This window comes from Lentinula edodes, assembly GCF_021015755.1.
Source record: "Lentinula edodes strain Le(Bin) 0899 ss11 chromosome Unknown C8R40scaffold_12, whole genome shotgun sequence".
Taxonomy (NCBI): Eukaryota; Fungi; Basidiomycota; class Agaricomycetes; order Agaricales; family Omphalotaceae; genus Lentinula; species Lentinula edodes.
In genome coordinates this window covers 403,065-419,325 of record NW_025764318.1, presented here as the reverse complement: position 1 = coordinate 419,325, position 16,261 = coordinate 403,065, and the positions used below count along the sequence as shown (strand labels likewise).

The 16,261-nt window shown below is 46.7% G+C and overlaps 5 protein-coding genes across 5 annotated transcripts; 2 read left to right on the top strand and 3 right to left on the bottom strand.

Annotated features, from left to right (window-relative positions):
* Positions 1-584: 584 nt before the first annotated feature.
* Positions 585-1,959, bottom strand: C8R40DRAFT_111604 (uncharacterized protein). Its single transcript, XM_046228579.1, has one exon. It carries the CDS (start codon positions 1,777-1,779, stop codon positions 790-792), a length of 990 nt encoding a protein of 329 aa, XP_046087787.1. The 5' UTR covers positions 1,780-1,959; the 3' UTR covers positions 585-789.
* A 243-nt stretch (positions 1,960-2,202) lies between these two features.
* Positions 2,203-6,743, top strand: C8R40DRAFT_1236353 (GMC oxidoreductase-domain-containing protein; the record flags this gene model as incomplete). The annotated part of the gene is made up of 24 exons (XM_046233408.1): positions 2,203-2,368; positions 2,941-2,948; positions 3,008-3,116; positions 3,168-3,229; positions 3,283-3,326; positions 3,380-3,453; positions 3,516-3,585; positions 3,645-3,727; positions 3,797-3,855; positions 3,907-3,945; positions 4,002-4,013; positions 4,099-4,167; positions 4,225-4,409; positions 4,474-4,616; positions 4,667-4,745; positions 4,802-5,043; positions 5,096-5,236; positions 5,293-5,373; positions 5,427-5,474; positions 5,535-5,567; positions 5,626-5,690; positions 5,745-5,817; positions 5,878-5,904; positions 6,355-6,743. 24 exons carry the CDS (start codon positions 2,203-2,205, stop codon positions 6,741-6,743), a joined length of 2,301 nt encoding a protein of 766 aa, XP_046087786.1.
* Positions 6,744-7,668: 925 nt separating this feature from the next.
* C8R40DRAFT_1160032 (uncharacterized protein) lies at positions 7,669-9,673 on the top strand (the record flags this gene model as incomplete). The annotated part of the gene is made up of 5 exons (XM_046229963.1): positions 7,669-7,827; positions 7,919-8,544; positions 8,638-9,284; positions 9,351-9,504; positions 9,577-9,673. 5 exons carry the CDS (start codon positions 7,669-7,671, stop codon positions 9,671-9,673), a joined length of 1,683 nt encoding a protein of 560 aa, XP_046087785.1.
* Positions 9,674-10,166: 493 nt separating this feature from the next.
* On the bottom strand, positions 10,167-14,388 carry C8R40DRAFT_1068472 (uncharacterized protein; the record flags this gene model as incomplete). The annotated part of the gene is made up of 6 exons (XM_046226017.1): positions 10,167-10,644; positions 10,702-13,039; positions 13,093-13,692; positions 13,756-13,809; positions 13,989-14,117; positions 14,172-14,388. 6 exons carry the CDS (start codon positions 14,386-14,388, stop codon positions 10,167-10,169), a joined length of 3,816 nt encoding a protein of 1,271 aa, XP_046087784.1.
* Positions 14,389-15,075: 687 nt separating this feature from the next.
* Positions 15,076-16,198, bottom strand: C8R40DRAFT_1041779 (glycosyl hydrolase catalytic core-domain-containing protein; the record flags this gene model as incomplete). The annotated part of the gene is made up of 5 exons (XM_046224016.1): positions 15,076-15,291; positions 15,352-15,590; positions 15,643-15,839; positions 15,897-16,046; positions 16,101-16,198. The coding sequence occupies 5 exons, from the start codon at positions 16,196-16,198 to the stop codon at positions 15,076-15,078; spliced, it is 900 nt and encodes a 299-aa protein (XP_046087783.1).
* Positions 16,199-16,261: the final 63 nt, after the last annotated feature.

Below are 16,261 nucleotides of genomic sequence, written 5' to 3'. Positions count from 1 at the left end.
GATCCTAGCACCCTCGAACACAATGAAAGTTCATCACTTCGAGAAGGAGAAAATTCAAGGCTCGAAGGGTTAGTAAAATGCGCTGCACAAAACGAAACAAAGGGCCAGTGGGAGACTGCATCAGGATCTGGAAGGTGAGGAAGGAGGGGAGAGATAGGTAACGAGAGAAAGGAACGTGTGCACGAGGGATATTGGTAACAAGAAAAATAGGATGATACGAAAGAAATGAACGCGGTGAAGTCTTCGGTGAAAGGCATCAAAAAGTGCGGTATCGTAATGGTCCATTTGAGAGATTGAAAAATGAGAGGTGCGAGACGGATATATATGAGGAACGAGACGAGATAGAAACCAAAGAAAAGGAGATAGGCGATACATTGCATTCATGACACGTAACCACCAAGAATAGACTGATAATAAAGATCACAAAAGAGGAGGATGTCCGTTTCCTTGCAGTAACGTTTTTGACGGCTCAGACAAGCCCAATTCGTCCCTCAAAAGACTCCCACAAGCCTGTTGTGGGGATGTTATCATTGACATCCTGCGTACCAGGCAATATATCCAAGAAGGCCTCCAAAGTAAGTCCGATATCGGACCAGGCGGCACTTGACTCGGGTGAAGACGCCGATTCCCCAATGTAGTCGCTCAAATCCATCATGTCGTTCTCGATACGGCCATGGTTGAGACCAAGATCCAGCCCATCAACCTCTGTACTTGCATTCTCTTCGTTCAAGTGGACCGTACTTAATCCATCCACACGCATTCTCCTATCGCTATCCAAAAGCCCAATGGTCATTTCCTCCTTGGCGGAGGTCGCTTGCGAGTGGAATTCTTTTGGTTGAGCCAGACCATAAGTCGAATGACTCTCGGTGGGAAGCGAGACGAGCTCCGAATGCGTCTGTGTGACAGGTGAAGATTCGCTGTCAGAGATGATCTCGCGGAAGAGGGATTCCATGGTAGCGTCGTCAACTGGCGGTGCGTCTTGAGAGCCAGTGGGAACCTCGAAATCAGCGGCGGCTGAGATATTGTCACAGTAGGGGTCATAGAGGGCCAGTTCACCCGCTGCAGGGAAGGAAGGGGGGTTCTTCCTGTCGCCACCCGTGCTAGGTGGCGAGTGGACTGGGGGGCCTCAGAAGACTCTGATACTAATGATGATGACGGTGACAACGTAACAGTTGAGGGGATGGGTGATGTCGACACAGATGAGGAGGAGAAGGTGGTCGATGAGGAAGGCGAGGGAGGCATAACAGAAGTGGAAAGGGCAGGAGGGGAAACAGCGGAAGGTACAATCTCGACATTCGATGATGAAGCGACACCTGTTGGAAGACCCCGCTCGGCGAGAGCTTTAACAACAGCGTCCCAACCTTTTTCGAGGGTTCTTATCCGCTCCTTGAGTTCTTCGTTCTCACGATCTCTAGCTTCATCATAAGATGATTTGATTGGGGCAGAAGACACGAGAACGGGAGCAGATGTTGCAGCTGCAGGAGACATTCCCATGCCAGCGCGAAGCTGACGATTCTCCTCCTCAAGCTCAGCGACTCGGCGCTCAAGATAGGAGAATTGGGCCTTTCTACGGTCTCTAGAATTCTGTGCAGCAATACGATTACGGTGAGCCCTGGCTTCTTTGCGGTCCTCAGAAGATTGTTCAGTACGAGGACGTTTTCGAGAAGGACCAGGCTGAGGTTCGGGTGAAGGAGAAGAAAACATGTCGTCAGATGTAGATGGTAAAGAAAGAGATGCTGGGTTGACAAAAGAGTTTTTGTTTGTCGGCACTTTGGGCATTCTGAGGGCGATATAAGAGGAGGAATGAGGCTTTAATACTGCGGTTAGCAGGACGATCGATAGATATACGTGGCAGTCGTGAAGAGAAAATACGAGCGACGTGGCAATCCTTAGTTTGAGATACTTCTCACACTCATGTGACTCAATTTTTCCACGTAATGTGATCTAGACTTTGACTGCGTCCCAGCTGGGCCGCGCTCGCTCACCAAGTTTGTTGACTCTTTTGCCTACAAGATGGGAGGGAGGATCATGTATCAGCATCAAACCATCAAAATACGGTGAATAGCTGGCCAATCATCAATCGCAACAGCAGCCAGCAGCCCTCCAGACAGTGTACAACAAGAACTTTGAACTTTCCTGGACCCTCGCTATCGCAATACGCCTATCACTCTTTTCCTTTGTTGTGTTGCCTCTGCGCTCGCTATGCCGACTATGAAGGGCATTGCACAAGTCGTATATCATGGTTTTGGGCGCGGGATGGCAGAGGCTCTCACCGACAGCGCCCTCGCAAATGCAGAATTGCTGTTGAGCGTTGAATACAATAGCTGTGATCTTCCCACAAAGCTGACTCAGGGCGATGGTTCTTATGGTGATATTGGGAGAATTCTCCGCACAATTTCTGTCCAGCACCCACCCGTACAAGTCTGTACAACTCCAAGCTATGTCAAGGTAGCTGCGCTTCATTTGTGCTGATCGGACAAACTGAAAGACTACATTGAGTATCCGGAGGATCTGTATAAATCAGATGCCAGTGTGCAGCTTCTAGTAGAGCAGGGAAGCAGGATCAAGCAGGATCCTAACCCGTCTCTGAGCTTGTAATCGAATTCAATAAGAATTCGAAGTTGCCCATCTTCACTATCGCTACTTTGCCATTAATTCTTTACTACCATCATCCTTCTGGCTCCTTGGTTGCAGTCGCGCCTGACAGATGTCTCGTTGCCGCTGACCGGGTACCATACTTGCGACTTTCTCAGCTCAGCTTATAAGTAGTCATAAGTACATCAGGAGTTGCAGATTCGTCTTCTTCAATTCACCCACCATGCCTCTCGTGTCAATAGAGCAAGTTGCAGGCTCTATATTCGATTACATTGTGATAGGCAAGTCAACTTCTTAAGATTGTTTTTGCAAGGATATTCTCACTACATACCTCTTTGTTTCCAGGTGGCGGCGTATGTGTAATCTTGTGCTGTTAGTTTAGCGAATAACTGAAGCATCATGCTCAACGTAGACTGCAGGTCTCACCCTCGCTTCTCGCTTGTCGGAAGATGCAGATTCGTCTGTACTCGTGCTAGAAGCGGGAAATGCGCATCTAGACTCGGAGAATCATCCTCTGATAAGTACGAGATTCTTAAATCTGGGTAATGAATCGTCCTAGATGATATGCATAGCTCGCCCGGGGCAATTTGGAATGCAAATCGGTAATCCGGAGTATGATTGGGGATTCAAAACTGTTTGTATATCCGATTTTCCCGCCTTCAAACCTCTCAATATGAATAATACTAGGTACCCCAGAAATTTTCAGATAACAATGAGTATCTATGGAGTCGGTGAATTTGGATATACCTCTTGTGTATTGCTCCTGCTTCACATTGAATGACAGCGGTAAGGGATTGGGCGGAACTTCAGCAATGAACTTCTCTGTGTGGACTTTTCCTCCAAAAGAGGATATTGACAGTCAGTTACTATCTGGTCTTGTTCCCCAAGAATTTGTTGATCCTACCGTCACTTACTCTTAGACTGGGAGAAACTTGGAAACCCAGGCTGGAATTGGGCTAATTTTGAGAAGCACACAACACGGGCAATAACGTAGGTCTTTCCAACCCCATCATGTGAATCCAGAGTCATATCATCTCCCAATCTGATAGGTATACACCTCTTGAATCCACCACTACCGCATTGTCTGTCGAGGCTTTCAATGTCTGGGACGCTAACAAACCTCATGGTGAAGGTAAATTATATTTCACCTTATACGAAACCGGGCTAATACTAATGTGATGTGCTTGATATGCGTGAACAGGTCCTCTACAAGTCGCTCACCCTCGTGGTGTACTCGACGTGGATATCAAAATGCATCAGGCAAGTTTTTCCAGACTCCATGGAGAATTTGGGTCATGGAACTTCTTCTAGACTTTGTTGAACATGGGTTTCATCCAATCTCGAGCTCCTGTATGAATTATATTCATACTATTTCATTGATTGTTTCTGAGCAAGTATTTCTTTAGTATCATGGCGATGTGTGTAACCTCTTTCCTGACTCACTCGTGTCTTCGTGTCCAGTGTGGAGTCATTGGTGGGTTTTTAATTTGACTTATATTGCAGAGTCATGGATGTTATTTCGCTTTGAACAACGTACATCCGACTTTGCATTCTCGCACGTATGCTGCTACTGTATGCCTTTCCCGTTCAATATTTCCATGAAAACCAAATCTCAGTAACACAAAATAGGCATCACAGGATAATGCGTTCCAAAGACAGAATTTATCCGTTTTAGTCGGCGCCGAGGTTACGGTCATCCTTTCCTCTGACTCCAAAGATGATGATTTCGAGGCTTCCGGTGTCGAATTTCTTCACAAAGCAACAAACAGAAAATTTTGTGCTCTGTCACGAAAGGAAGTCATTCTGTCTGCTGGGTGAATATTCAAACGTGGATGTACCAATATGAAGTCTCTGGAACACTAAGTGCCTTGTACTCAGATCGCTCAAGTCCCCGCAAATCCTTGAACTATCAGGTATCGGGAAACAAGAGATTTTGTCCAGACTTGGCATCGATGTCAAAGTTCCTCTAGAAGGTGTGGGTGAAAACTTGCAAGAGCATCTGTTTATTGGTTGTACATTCGGTAAGTTGAGCAGGCTTTTATCACTTATTCTATACTCAGTATTCGAACAGAGCTCAAGGAAGATTACACCGGAGAAACATATGATCTTCTGCGAGATAGCGTTCAACAGTCAGAACATGTTGATCTTTAGTAAGAGTCATCCTAGGTCAAATCAAGTATATGTAATCTAACAAGAGTAACTATAGCTCAAAGGGTCAAGGTATATACATGACCGGAATCGTCAATATGGCCAGTTTTCCTCTGAAGAAAATCGCTTCAGATGCAGAAGCATTATATGACGCGGAAAAAATAAGAATACACCAGGATATCAAAGAAGGCAGGTATCCACCAGGATTGGCGGAACAGTATGAACTCCAGTTGCAATACCATCAACATGATGCCCTGGATTGTGAATTCGTCAGTTTATCCGGTTCCCTCTCTGGTCCAAGTAAGTCTCGGACATTAGGGTCCACTTCTAACCCGGCTAAGCTTTAAGATAGATCCACCACGACCGGAGAAGAAGTATTATACGATCATCGGTTTCCTGAATCACAATTTCTCTCGCGGAACAATTCATAGCTCATCAAGCAACCCCTACGATCCCCCGCTGATAGATCCGCATTATTTTGAACACGATATAGGTCTACCTTGGATCAACTACAGCTGCTATTTGATACTGACTACTGATTTCAACAAGATCTCCAAGCGTTTATTAACGAAGTCAAATATATTCGCAAAATTGTGAAGACAGCGCCTTTGAAAGATGTTCTTTCAGATGGTCGGGATCGCGGCACTTATACCCTGAAAAACATGACTCACATAGTGCTACAGTAGAGCTAAATCCCGGTGCAGATATTCAGACAGACGAGCAGATTGCAAGTATGTGCCGCTCTTTAATTGTGTATTGACATACTTACCCATCATCGTGTTGCTTTTTAGGCTGGTTAAAGCAGAATTTGAGCACTGGTTGGCGTAAGTTACATCTAAGTACTAGTTTAAGGGCTTTTCAATTTTCTCAATCCTCCCATAGATACAGTCGGTACGCTTTCAATGCTTCCAAAGGATCGAAATGGTGCTGTAGACTCAAAGCTGAAAGTCTGTATGAACCCAACAATCTCTGATAAACGATGCTGATGCGATGTTTCACAGGTCTACGGAACCAAGAACATACGCGTCGTGGATTTGTCGGTTGTCCCTTTGCAAATTGCCGCTCATACCCAAGGTGCGCATATATTGTCAACACGCTTCAATGGGATGACCGAAAAATCATCGTAAATTGTAGCCACTGCTTATATCATAGCTGAACAAGGTATGTCAACTTTGCACAAATACCCTTTGGCTTGCCACTAACACGTCGTCATAAGCTGCTGAAATCATCAAGGGGGCTTTTCTTCCTTGAATGAGCTCCGAACTTGAATAGAAATTTGCGTCTTACTGTCTAGCCTTCTGATATGAATACACTTGAAAAACAAATGTGGGCCTAGAACTTTTGCGAGCATTGTTCAAACATTGCATGTCATTTATGTAGTCCATGTATACCAATGGTTCTGAGTACTTTGAAAAAGATTTAGTTTTACAAAAAATAGAAGGTCAGAATATGTCCGAATTTAGTCCTTTTGAAAAACAGTGTCCGAAGATATGATGCAAAATTAAGAGCTGGGAATGCACAAACGCTACAATTGAGGATATCCAATAAGTAAACAAATCCCAAAGAGATCGGATATTGCCACTTGCCTCTCCAATACTGAGGTTGTCACAGTTGGCGTCGATCTCTGGGTTACTAGCATCAAGAGCAGCAACAGTGATGTTGAACATATCGGCAATGTCGATGCAAACATCACCATCTTTGACGACGTAGGTTACCCCACTTGGGCAGCTTGCAGCCCCTGGAATGCACAGAACCTGGCACAAAAGCGCACCAAGGGTCTCAGTGATACTGAACACCTTGAACACGAGTCAACGCACCTCTCCGATGGCAAGGTTCGTGCACCCCGAGTTGATCGAAGGATTGGCGGCCTCCAAATCGCTGATGGTGATATTGAACTGAGCAGCGATGGTTTGGCAGATGTCTCCTTGCTGGACGGTGTAGTTACTAGCGCAGGTGGAATTTTGAGCGAAAACATCGAGGCTCGTGTCTACAAGATGTGAACAATCACAAATATCAAGAATTTTCTGAACGGAACTGAACGAAGGGACGTTTACGTGTCATGGTCCAGAACGCCATTGCCCATACAGTGAGTTGAACGAGAGCAAACATAGGGAGTTACAGCTAAATGCAGCGGGAGGAGTGTTGTGGCGAAAGGTAGGGGCGAAAGGTAGGAAGTCTATGAAGGACCAGACGAACGACAAGGACTTTATAGGATTTTCGAGAGGGCCAAACGGGAGATGGAAAGGGTTATGTGAGGTCATGCGTTAAGATGTTACTCTTTGACGGTATGGACGGACGGGCACATGAGCACGATAGTAAGTCATTTTTTGAATACCATGACCTTGAACCCAAGACACCAAATGGCAGCGAAGCTGAGCAAGTTGAATCTAGTACACGTCGAGAGTAATGAGTGTTCCAAAGAAAGAATCTTCCAAGACTGAGCAGATTAGTTCCGATCTTCTAAACATCTTTTTCGGCGAACTTGCGCCGTTCAGTTCAGTCTACCGTTAGAGTGGCACCTCCTGCATCAGATAAGCGTATACTCAGATCATGCTCGCGAAGAAATTTAGGATGACGGTATTTTGTCCCCGTCTCTGTAAGGGAGAAGCATCAGAAAGTGTCTCTGTAAGGGAGAAGCATCAGAAAGTTTTAACCTAGGGTTTTGACTTTATCTTCCTTCGTCCGCCGAGGTTCTGGATCTGAGCTAGAAAAGAAAGAGATTCGGCTCACAAATAGCTCTTTCAAACAATATCATTGCGTTTCTGATCTGTCGTTCTCTGTTGTGGGATCCTTGGTGAGACTGGTTCCGAGTTCCAAGTTCCAACGACTGGCAGTTGGCGAAAGGTGCATGTGACCCAATTTGACATAAGCAAACGCGCAAACGCGATTCGTGCCACAGTATTCAAATTTCAGACTCACAAAACCATGGTCTCATCTGTGCCATTCGATGTTCTGAATGACCCTCAAGCTGCGATACAAGAGCTTTTTGATCAACATCTTCAGTCGCAGTCTTCAATCGAATTTCACTCTGTTCTCAGTAATCATTTCCGAGAAATTTTTGATCAGGAGCAACGTTTGGAATTGGTGAGTGGTGGTGATAATCATACAGTCGTGCCACTTCTTAGTGATTCTTTCACCCAAGATTCCGCACCTTCATTCGACATACTTTGCCCAGAGCTCAAGTAACTCTTCCTCAACCTCGCCCCGTCTGGTACAATTTCGCGGCATGGTTCAGGACACCTCTGCGTCTCCGGAATTGTATCTCTCGCAACTCAGAGAAGGGAAATATGGTGGCTGGGGCGCGCATGAATCAATGGACGAACATATCGACTATTCAAATCTTCGTGAATGCACCCGATACTGGGTGATCAGTGTTCCTGGTGAAACTGAGTGGGCCGGACAGACTCGCACGGACGCTGTTCTGGCTTCAACGTCAAAAAACTCAAATCGAAGCGCGGATCACAAGTTTCCTCTGCCTTCCACTGCACATATCGGTGTCCATACCAATATCTACTCTGTACAATCAGACCCTGACTTGAAGAGTACTGACATTGCGACGTTCGTCGGTCTCTTTGAAGCAGAACGCGATACATTACATGTCTTGTTTCATCTGCACGAGAACACAGCGCACAAACCATATCGAGTGTATCCTCTGACGATGACCGACACGCACGAATCGACCTCATTGGAAAAGGGAAATCGAGCCCTTCAACGCGAACTCGTCAAATGGATAGCGGATGAATCATTAGCAGGCGACATGGATGCAGCAGAATGGGTTTTGTTATCTATAATCTCCCGAGTGTGAGTAATATCCACATTCATTCTTTCTCCATACTGCTCTCTTGGCTTATTTTTTCCTTTGATCCCGAGTGATTAATGTATACTTGCTCATAGCCAATCGCGACACCCACCGATCATCCCCGCTTCCCTCACTCTGGCGCGTTTTCCGCCTCCACCTGCAAAAGTGGTACCTACTGCTTCAACGTCTGATACCCCCGATGTGTATAGACTGGAAACGTCTACTGGCACACCAGCCCTTTACCATGTTCTATCTCTTCTCTTGCCCATCATAACACATGTGCCTCTATCCCTGCCGTTGTTAAACGACGGGGTATTCTTCCCCGAGTCCAAGCCTCGGCCGCGATCAGAAGGTGCTGACGAAGAGCCAGAGGACGAGCTCTACTCCGGTTTACTTCAACTCGCCCCGTCGACGGTATGCCTCATCACAGATTCCAGTGTCACGGAGGGCCAAATCAACGATCGCGGAGTTCGGAACCTTAGAGCGTTACAAGAGGTCATTCGCAATCAAACCCTCGAATATGTATTCCCGTATAGTGTATACCGCTTCGAGACCGACATCGGATGTATCGTCTGCACGGAAGGGAAAAAGAGTGCTTTAGTGGAAACGCACACAACTATTCCACTGAGACCCGCCGATTCGTTGTCAACTTCAGAGCTCCAGAAACGACTATATAAATTACCAGATGAGCTAAACCTTCCTCCCATCGAGAAACTGGAAGCATGGCGGAAGTTGATTGGAGGTGCGATCGCAAAGCAAACAGTCCATATTGTAAACCAAAGCTCCTCGTCACCGCCGCCGCCGCCAGTACCTGTAGGAGGGATTGGGGTTTCCAATGCAGCAGCCGAGCTTATCCAGGAGGAATTCGTACAGGAAAGGCAAAACGAAGCGCAAAGATCACAATCTTCCGTTGAGAGGAAAGCGCAAACTACAATAACCCCAGATGACCTGATTCATCGTATGTTGATGACCAAGTAGGTTTCCGCAATCAATAGTCTTGAGTTTTGACTTGAGCACTTATCATTACCCGTTAGATTGTTAGCTCTCTCGACGCACGAGCCAGAGGTATCTATAGACGTCTGGAAGCGGATGAAGGACTTGGAAAGCCGGAGGCTAGCGAGGATGGCATAGCGACTCATGCTTCCTGACACTGTCATTCATTGCATCGTCGTTCGTAGCATGACACTTCATCAAACTTGTTGCCCTCCTTCAGCAGCCTTCGACTCTTTCTTGAAGAGCACCTGCATACTTCGTCCGTAGCGGACGCCATGCTCAAGCTGCTACAGAAACGAGTCAATGACCCGATGAACATTGGGCATGGAACAAACGTTGAAACCAAATCCGAGGATTCCGACCGGAATAAGGGCTCGAGCTTAGTATCTACTAGATCTATGATACAACATAATGAGTACAGGTGAAGCTGATGAGAGAAGAGAACGATGGCTAAATCTTGACTACATTTTGTGAAGGTGAATCGAGGGGTACAACAAAGTCAATGTGCGACGAAAACAAACAACAGGCCTATTGGTAGGATCACTATCTGATAAGCCAAAAAGATAACTGTAAGTTATGGCACAACAGTAACAGCGAAAGTCCATAAACGGAAACTTGAAATCAGTGGAATCTAGTGCTCAGGTTCAGTAGACCGTCCATAACCCAGAAACTTGGTTTTAGCCATGCCTAGCAAGAAACTCCTTCCTCCGCTATTGGCTGTGACGTCAAGACTGGCTCCTGGCCCACTTAAATTCTTAACTTGGGCTCCTCTCTGCTTTCCGCCCACGGCCTTCCGACCCTCGGCCCGTCGATTAAGTTTTCGTAGAAGCCTTTGGGCCAGGAGTGCTTCTTCGACAGGGACCTGAGAAACGGACCCATGACTGACCCGGTCCCCAACCTCTCTTTGCTTCATATCCTCAACAGCTGACGGCCCACTCAGTGACATGGCCTCTAAGCGTGCCTGAGTGACTATCTCCTGTGCATATGCTGATGGTGAATCGAGGGAATGATCAGTCTCAGCATGTACACTACCAGTCTGGTTGTCGCTTGTATCGATGGACCTGTCGAAGGGGGGAGTAGAGGCAGCGACATTGCGCTTAGAGACGTTTCTGGATTAGCAGCTTGAGCGCTAACAATTACAAGTAGGGAAACCGAAAGAAACTGACCTAATGTCCCCCACAGGCCTTCTCAGCCCAACACCTGGATTCCTTTTTTCTTTCGGTACAGATAAAGTTAGGTTGCCCCATGCGGACATCCTTGTAGCGCTTTGCACTCCATATCCATCTTTGTCCGCGTCTTCTCGTAAAAGGTTAACTTGTGAGTCTCGGACAATAGCACCTAGCTCGGGACCAGCAAAAGGATCTGGATCATTGCTGAACACTTCGACTGGCCCACCAAAATGTGGGGCTTTCTTGGAACCAAAACGAGAACTGCTGAATGAACTCGGTGGTGGGGAGAAAGCTGGCTTATTTTTGGTCGAAAGGGGGGAAGAGCGAAAGGCGTCGTAAGGATTCAACGATATAGACACAGTTTCGGGTAAAGACTGAGGTGATTCAGAGTGGATGAGTTTGCGGAAAGAAGATATCGGGGTGTTTGGTGTGAACGGAGTGCGAGGCGTTTGCAGACCAAACGAAGCTGATATCTCTGAAGAAGAGTTTGACTTCAACGACTCAGGACTATGTAGAACCGTTGTCTTCAATCTCGGGATCCTCGAAGGGCTTGTCCATCGGTCTTCTTCCGCTGGCCTACTGAGTTTCTTTGGTGTCCTGATCTCACAGAGATTAACATCGGCATCAGATGCGTATTGTTCCTCATCTTCCGATTCTACACAGATCCACCCACGTCCACCGTTCCTTGTTTGCTTGCTTTTGACAATATTTTCGTCTCCATGAGATTCGATCCGTTCCACTGCCATCACCTCCCCATTCGCACCCAACGGATCCTTCGTCCGAAGCAAATCCATACCTAGACCGCTAGGAGGCCTCATTACTCCTGCGGCACCACTCACCGCAGCCTTCGTCATCTCCATGATTCCGGCCATCCTCCAAGGCGTCGGAGAGCGCATACCAATCATCCCTTCGCCTGCACCGGTACTGAGCATTCTCGTCGGCATCGGCGATGGTGATCGTCCTCCGCTCAGTCCGCGGCCTAGTTTCGCACCAAGCGAGCCCAAACCGACCAATGCATCGAAGTTGGGAAAAATGTGGAAAGTGGACGAACGTGTGGGACGAAGAGGTGGTCTTTGGTCTTCGCTACATCGACTGGCGGGACGGGTGCTTTCGTCTATGTGAGATGTGTTCTCCGATATGTACGACGCGAATGGAACAGGCGACAAAGTCCTGTTATCTGGAAATAGGGCATCTGGACGACGCATTCGTGATTCGTCACGGTGGTGCTCTGAACTGAAAACGTCTACGTTCGGCCCCTGAGACTCATCCTGATTCCGTTTTTCGCCCAGGTCATACAATTGTACTTGAGTGTCATCGGCAGAGTGTTTTACCTCCATCTCCCCGCTAAGAAATGCTCTCCTTTTCGGTCTTGGAGAACAGAACGAGGATGAGCGCGACAGAGACACAGTAGATGGATCATGTTGGTTTTCTGAATCCAAATCCATCATTGATGCTGTGGCTGGAGAATTTGTCCACTTATTCTTTCCAGTCAAAGAGAAACTACGCAATCTCGATTTGGCAAGGGATGACGAGAGCGACGAGAGCGATAGGATAGACGGAAGACGGCTGTGCTTTAAGCTCCTGCTACTTTTGCTCCCGAAACTGTCCTTCTTCGACCTTGAGGGACTAGATTGCAGTTGACCAGAAACCGGTCTATATGTGAGTGATGCTGGTTTCCCGAGATCATTTAGTATTTGTTTGTCGTCAAACGGAATGGATAGCTGAGACTGTTGAATGGGAAAGATGACAGTTGATTTTAACTTGTCTGCTGTCTTAGACGCCTCCGCCTCCGCCATTACAAACGATACCGATCGCGGTGGCGAGCCGAATTCCAAGGCATTCAAAGAGTGAGAAAGCGAGTTGAAGTCATTTATAAATACAGTTGACGACGCCACCTGAGTATAGTGCACGTCAGTCCCACTGTGTACGCTGACAGACAACGACTGGCAAAGCTCCTGCCTATCGTGGACCAAAGTTCTGGTTGGCCTCAGGGGCAAAGCGGTTTGTTCCAGAACACTGTAGGTAGTCTGCGTCAAAGGAAATGCTAGGTCCAATGCTTCTAGGTTGGTGTTCCCGTTCAATGCACGCAAGCACTTCTCGACGTCCTCATCTAGCCTAATATTCTCTTCATGTTGTTCGCAAAATGGTGAAGGAGGAAATGAAGTTAGGAAAGCTGAGCCTGTACGCAGCGCGTTATCTGTGAGAGGTCCCGAGGAATTTGAATTATTGATCAAAATTTGGAGGCGGTTTGTCGAAGTATGGGGAGAATTGGCGTCCGAGCCATGAGATCCCGGGAAAGGCTCATCTCTTGCCGAACGTGAAAAGTGGGTATATGCTATCACGATCAAGCATCAGCAAAATTTGATTCCGTCTAGAATACGAACTCACAATTCAAGGCACACATTATACATCCTGCCTGTACCACAAAGAACAGGTTCTGAAATATCACCGCCATGACTATCCCAAACGGTTCCTGTTTGGGTCCAGAATCCTCGATTCCGGAAAGCACAACCTGTATGCATATTCCGAGGCTTTCAGCTAGCAACGCCGCTAGTTGAGCAGCGATGAGGAAAATCCAGATCCCGTGTGCTATGGACAAGACTGATTGGGACATGACTCTCTTGGGAGGAAAATCCGACTTCGGAGGCTGATGCTGCCGGTGCCAGTTGGACGAACGTGTTCTCGGTGGTAGTACGCATCCTGAGATCTGTGGCGAGTCAACGTTTGTTTCCATCTGTCGAGAGACATCCAAGGAGGTAGGCCTGAGCCTGGTCTTCTTCTCTCGACAAGACATCGGGGACGTAGCAGGTCGAGCACTGAGCATCTTCTTATTAGACCCGACATGTGTTTCCGTTTCGGTATTCAACTGGATGGAATAGATTTGTGCTGAGGATGAATTTAAGGAGGTGCATTCCTTGGTCCTTGGAGTAGGGTGATCAAGGTAGGCATCAGTCGTCAATGTGCGGTTAGAAGCTGGAGAAGGTGGATCTGAGGAGAGTGAAAGAAAAGAAGGAGAAAGTGGAAGGGTAAGGTGGTGTTTCTGGGGCGTACTAGCCTCTGGGATTTGAACATCTTCCGTAGGGCCTGGAAGGTCCTCGTTACTTGCTGAGCCAGGAACGGTGATTAGAAACAAATAAACGAGCAACGGAAGCGCCGTAGTTGCAAATAAAAGATTACACAAAGGTCCCAACAGTGACGAGGAAGGTACGAGTCTCTGAGTGAGTAATAGAGCGCTCCCTACATCAAATCAGTGTGGGATAGGTCTGCACAAGAAATCCGCGTACCGCCTATAACGAGCAGACTCATAGAAACCGCATATACTCCTAAATTGGCGTTCGGAATGATAGACGATTCACGATTCTGGTTAATCTTGTTGATACTACCAACGAGGAGCACGATAGTAGTCATTCCAGCTGCAAATCTTCAATTTCAGGATCGTGGAGAAGGTATTGAAGTAGAATACTGACAAAACCCGTCCAGGACGGCGCTTGAAATCATGCTTCCAGTCGATGCTCCCAAAATGCCAGTCACAGCTTCAACACCTCCCAGAAAGCCAAAAGATACGAGCACAACAATGCTCGCAAGGTTTCGACGCGTAAATATACATTGTGAAAAGAATACGAGGCTCAATCCAGGGAGAAAGAAAAAGAGAGCGAATGAGAACATGCAAAGAGAGAAAACCATTTGTAACTTGATTTTGAAGAAAGATTAAATAAGAAAGTCAATATAAAGGGATGATGAACGTCAGATGCATAAGAGAGACTCAAATCGGGTGACGAGCGAAGAGCTCTCTAAAGCCTAAACAGTACACTAACCGTGCAAAATCCCAAAGAAGACAAAATTTGCCTAATTGGGTTACATACCCCGGAAATGAATGTCGTTCCGCGGATTCGGTGTCAGGCCATCGACAACGGCGAGGGAGACAGTCGGCGGGCCTGCGATGCCATTGTCATACTGCTGCAAGTGTTTAATTGGAAATTTCCTCTTCGCAAGCTTCTCGGAATGCCGCAATATTGTTCGAGGAGAGGGTCAGAGAAGATCCCGTCGAAAGAATTGTGCCGAAATCCGGAAAACAAGCTCTAAGAAGAAAAGTCAGAAAACCACTGTTATACATATCATATGTAAAAAACGATAATAATGCAGGTACAGATGCAATAGGGTATCGATTATGGGTAAGTGGGTATAGTACAATCTAGTACAATAGTTACGCGTAGAGGACCAGATATGCGGTACGTAGATTCTTTGTGGATGTCATGTTTCAGGGTCCAACGACTGTCAGTTTGTGTTCATAAGTAGATTCTTTGTGGATGTCATGTTTCAAGGTCCAAGGAATCAGCGAACGAAGGCAGATGTCCAAATAAGGTCTTTCAACTACCTCGGAATTTCGTTGCCGGCAATAATTAGAATGATCGCCAAACCAACGACGACGGATGGTAGAAACTGGTTGAGCGTAGGTGAACCCGATGTTCCTCCAGGCGCATAAGGTCCATCTGCGCTACCCGAGCCGCTGGTCTGTGGGGCCTGCTCTCCGATGTACTGCTTCCCTAATGTGTTGATTTGTCCATTAGAACTCATCAGTGCGTTGTCCTACGTCGCAACCAAATCGTTTCAGCATGCGAATATGCTTCAGGAAGCGAGTTCGCTTACCTCGTTCACTCCTTGAAGATCTATCATAGCTCCGAAATAACTATAACGTTCAACAAAGTCGCTTGAATCCATGTACGATTGTGTCGCGTTCAAGAATAACACAACATCATCATAGGAACACTGGGATCCGCCGTTGTAATTTTGACAAGCCCACTCCGTTACCCATAAAGGCCGTTGGAAGGTGTTGTGGAAGTCTTCAAGGTATTCTATGAACGCGGTGGCGTTAATATCATACCAATCTGGAAAGTCAATGAGACAATGCGCAAAAATCTGTGAAATAGATAGACTCACGGAGAGCAATGAAGTCGACCGTACAGCTACCGTTACAGGCTGTCAAGAAATCCTGTATCCAGGTTTTACCAGAAGGCGCACTAGACGGAGCTGGACTTCCTAAACGAATGTTTTGCGATTTAAGTGGTTCCATGTACGTCTTCCACAGTTCCGCCCCTTGCGCCGGCGTCAGTTCCGATTGGCCGCTCTGCTGAGGTCTGAGAAGCTCTTGATATTAAACCTGCCAAAGTACTATGATTCTAACACAGACTCACTCATTCATGCCGAGGACTGCAGTGACATTATGGGAGGATATCGTATCATTTATTGTAGAAGAAAAATCGTCCACGGAATTGTTTCCCCAAAGCATGGGCACAAACTCAATCTTTGTGGAAGAAATAGCATCGGGAGACCATGTGTAATACCTTCAAAAACAAATGGTCAGAGAAGTCTGAATATTGACTTGTCCCGACACTCACCAAGATATCTTTCCAGTCGTTAAATATTGGTCTATATCAATATCATTTCCATTGGGCCACGCAAGACCTGCCTTTGATGAGTTGGTTGCTCTGCTCATCAGGGTTTCATGGTTGATGAAGGATATTACGGGTTTTAGATGGATTAGAAAAAGAAGGGAAAC

What these genes read in the sequence shown, in the direction of transcription:
- C8R40DRAFT_111604 (XM_046228579.1), bottom strand. Translation starts at nt 1,779, where the DNA reads ATGCCCAAAGTGCCGACAAACAAAAACTCTTTTGTCAACCCAGCATCT.